We start from the raw sequence: 2,155 nt of genomic DNA, 5'->3' as shown, positions 1-2,155 counted from the left end.
GTGATCAGATGCTGTGTTACTGCACCAACCTCATGTGCACACACAGACATCATCCCGTGGCCTCTGACCTGCTCCAGGATCTTGCATGCTTGATGCAAGTGATCCGAGTGCTGCCATCCAGCTCTGGGAGAGGCACAGGGAGGGAAGGAAGGGCTGTGCACCACGCTTGGCAGCGTGCCTGGGGAACAGCCCGCTCATCAGACACACGTCCTGGCTGCTGCCTGGCTCTGCAGGTCACCAAGGAAATCCCATTTGGCTTTTTTTTTTTGCAGAATTAAGTCCTCAAATCCCATTGAGGATCTATCTTCAGGTGCCTTCCTCATCATCCTCATTGGGTGCAGCCATAGCAGAGCCAACTTTCCAGTTTAACCACTTGGCTCCATTGCCATCCCTTCTTCACCCATGAGGAAGGTTTTGCTGCCAGCGTCAGCCTGTCCACGCTGAGCTGCACAGGGTTTGGGAGCAGTTCTGTTTAGGAAATGTGTGGGGAAGGAAGGAGCGTGGCCTTTGGTTGGGGCAGATGGGTGCAAGCTGTGAGCGCCAGAAAGGACTCATGTGCTTTTATTTCTCCTCCTTCTCTCACTGCTGCAGTTGATCATCCCAGCCCTGGCAGCCATCACACAGGTGACACACAACTTCCTGGCCTTCGTCCTCCTGGTGATCATGGCAGGCTGCAGCACGGCTGTGCTCTACCTTCTACCCTGGTGAGCAGACGCACCCCTGAGACACTTGTCAGGCAGAGAGGATGGGAAGGTGCTTGGGAAAGCACTGCCCATGCTGTGCCAAGGCTGCACGTTTGCTCAATACAGCAGCTTTTGGGCCGCAGAGGGAGGTGGGACTGGGCAGGGATGTGGATGTGATCCACGGTCCCCCAGCAGCATCGTTCAGTCTGCGTGCGGGTTTGGCAGCAGGACACCAGTCATTGCACAAGGCGCTGGTTGTCTTCTCTTTTCCTGAAGCAGCTGCTGTGCCCTGTAAGACACTCTCTGCCCTGTCTGCCTAAGGCAGAGGACAGGCACAAAACAGTCTCCAGAGCGGGGTTCTGGGAGGGGTTTCTGTCTGTGCTCCCTGGGCAGGCCTGGCAGTGGCTATAGCCGAGTTCAGCTGATGCTGGCGTGGGTGTCACTGACACATCAATGGGGCTCTCTGTCCCCAGGTCCATGCTGCCAGATGTGGTGGATGACTTCAGGCTGAGGAACCCCAGCTGCCTCAACCTGGAGACTCTCTTCTACTCGTTTTACGTCTTCTTCAACAAGTTTGCAGGTGGCCTTGCCGTGGGGATATCAACACTGAGTTTACAGTAAGCCCCAAACACCACCTCCCCTATCTCAGCCCAGCACAGGCACTTGCCACTGCTGTTTTCTAGAGCGTTGATAGGAGATACTGGAATGAGACACAGGGGGATCTGAATTTGTCTTTCCAACATCCACTGGGAGCAAAAGGAGCAGAAAGGAGTGGGAATTCCCCAAAAGTGGGACTCTGATTCCAGACCCTAGAGAGCAATGGAGGTGCCAGCTCACCTTCCTGCAGCAGCAGGGCCGGGGGAAAGGAAAACTGTTCTTCTCTTTAGTTTTGCAGGTTACCACGCTGCAGGCTGCACGTACAACCCCTCTGTCATCCTCACCCTGCAGCTTCTCATGGCTCCAGTCCCAATAAGCCTGCTGCTCATTGCCATAATCATCTTCTGCCTCCATCCCATCGATGAGGAGAGGAGGAAGCAGATGAAGATGGAGATGGAGGCAATGGGGTAAATTTGAGTTCTCTGGAGGAGATGGATCATGTAGCACTAGTCTGGGTGTCCGTGTTGGTCCTGGCCCGACACAGAAATGTTGTCCAGGGGAAGGACTGCATGGGTCCAGTCTGGTTCCTCTTGTGTGGGCTATGATCCTCTCTAGGGGTGCATTTCCCAAAGGGCTGGGGGATATTTTGGAGGTTGCTGACTTCACACCAGATTTTGTGAGCGCTCGTGTTCCTTTTAACAGGCGTGAGGCACAGTGCAGCAGCTGAGAATGAACCCGGGGCTGGAGCGGGTGAGTTCACGGGGAAGGACGTGGATTTGCTGTGCTGTCAGGATGTGCTGCTGTCAGGGAAAGTCGTCGTTTCCTGTTGTTTCCTGTTCCCTGTCCCAAAGGCCCATTTTCCATCCTGACCCCCC

At 54.9% G+C, this 2,155-nt stretch overlaps 1 protein-coding gene across 1 annotated transcript in view; it reads left to right on the top strand.

The window, feature by feature from the left end:
• LOC104529695 (sodium-dependent lysophosphatidylcholine symporter 1) overlaps window positions 1-1,747 on the top strand; it is a gene marked incomplete at its 3' end in the record, with an annotated part of 6,137 nt that extends 4,390 nt beyond the window's left edge. Inside the window, exons 10-12 of the mRNA XM_029086516.1 lie at window positions 592-704; window positions 1,157-1,300; window positions 1,571-1,747. Of these exons, the coding sequence (XP_028942349.1) occupies window positions 592-704; window positions 1,157-1,300; window positions 1,571-1,747 (434 nt within the window). The remainder of the gene's footprint in view (window positions 1-591; window positions 705-1,156; window positions 1,301-1,570) is intronic.
• Between the last annotated feature and the right edge of the window lie 408 nt (window positions 1,748-2,155).

This window comes from Antrostomus carolinensis, unplaced genomic scaffold (genome assembly GCF_000700745.2).
Source record: "Antrostomus carolinensis isolate BGI_N321 unplaced genomic scaffold, ASM70074v2 scaffold24518, whole genome shotgun sequence".
Classification (NCBI taxonomy): domain Eukaryota; kingdom Metazoa; phylum Chordata; class Aves; order Caprimulgiformes; family Caprimulgidae; genus Antrostomus; species Antrostomus carolinensis.
Note: the sequence above shows the minus strand (reverse complement) of the source record. Positions and strands in the feature narration are given on the sequence as shown.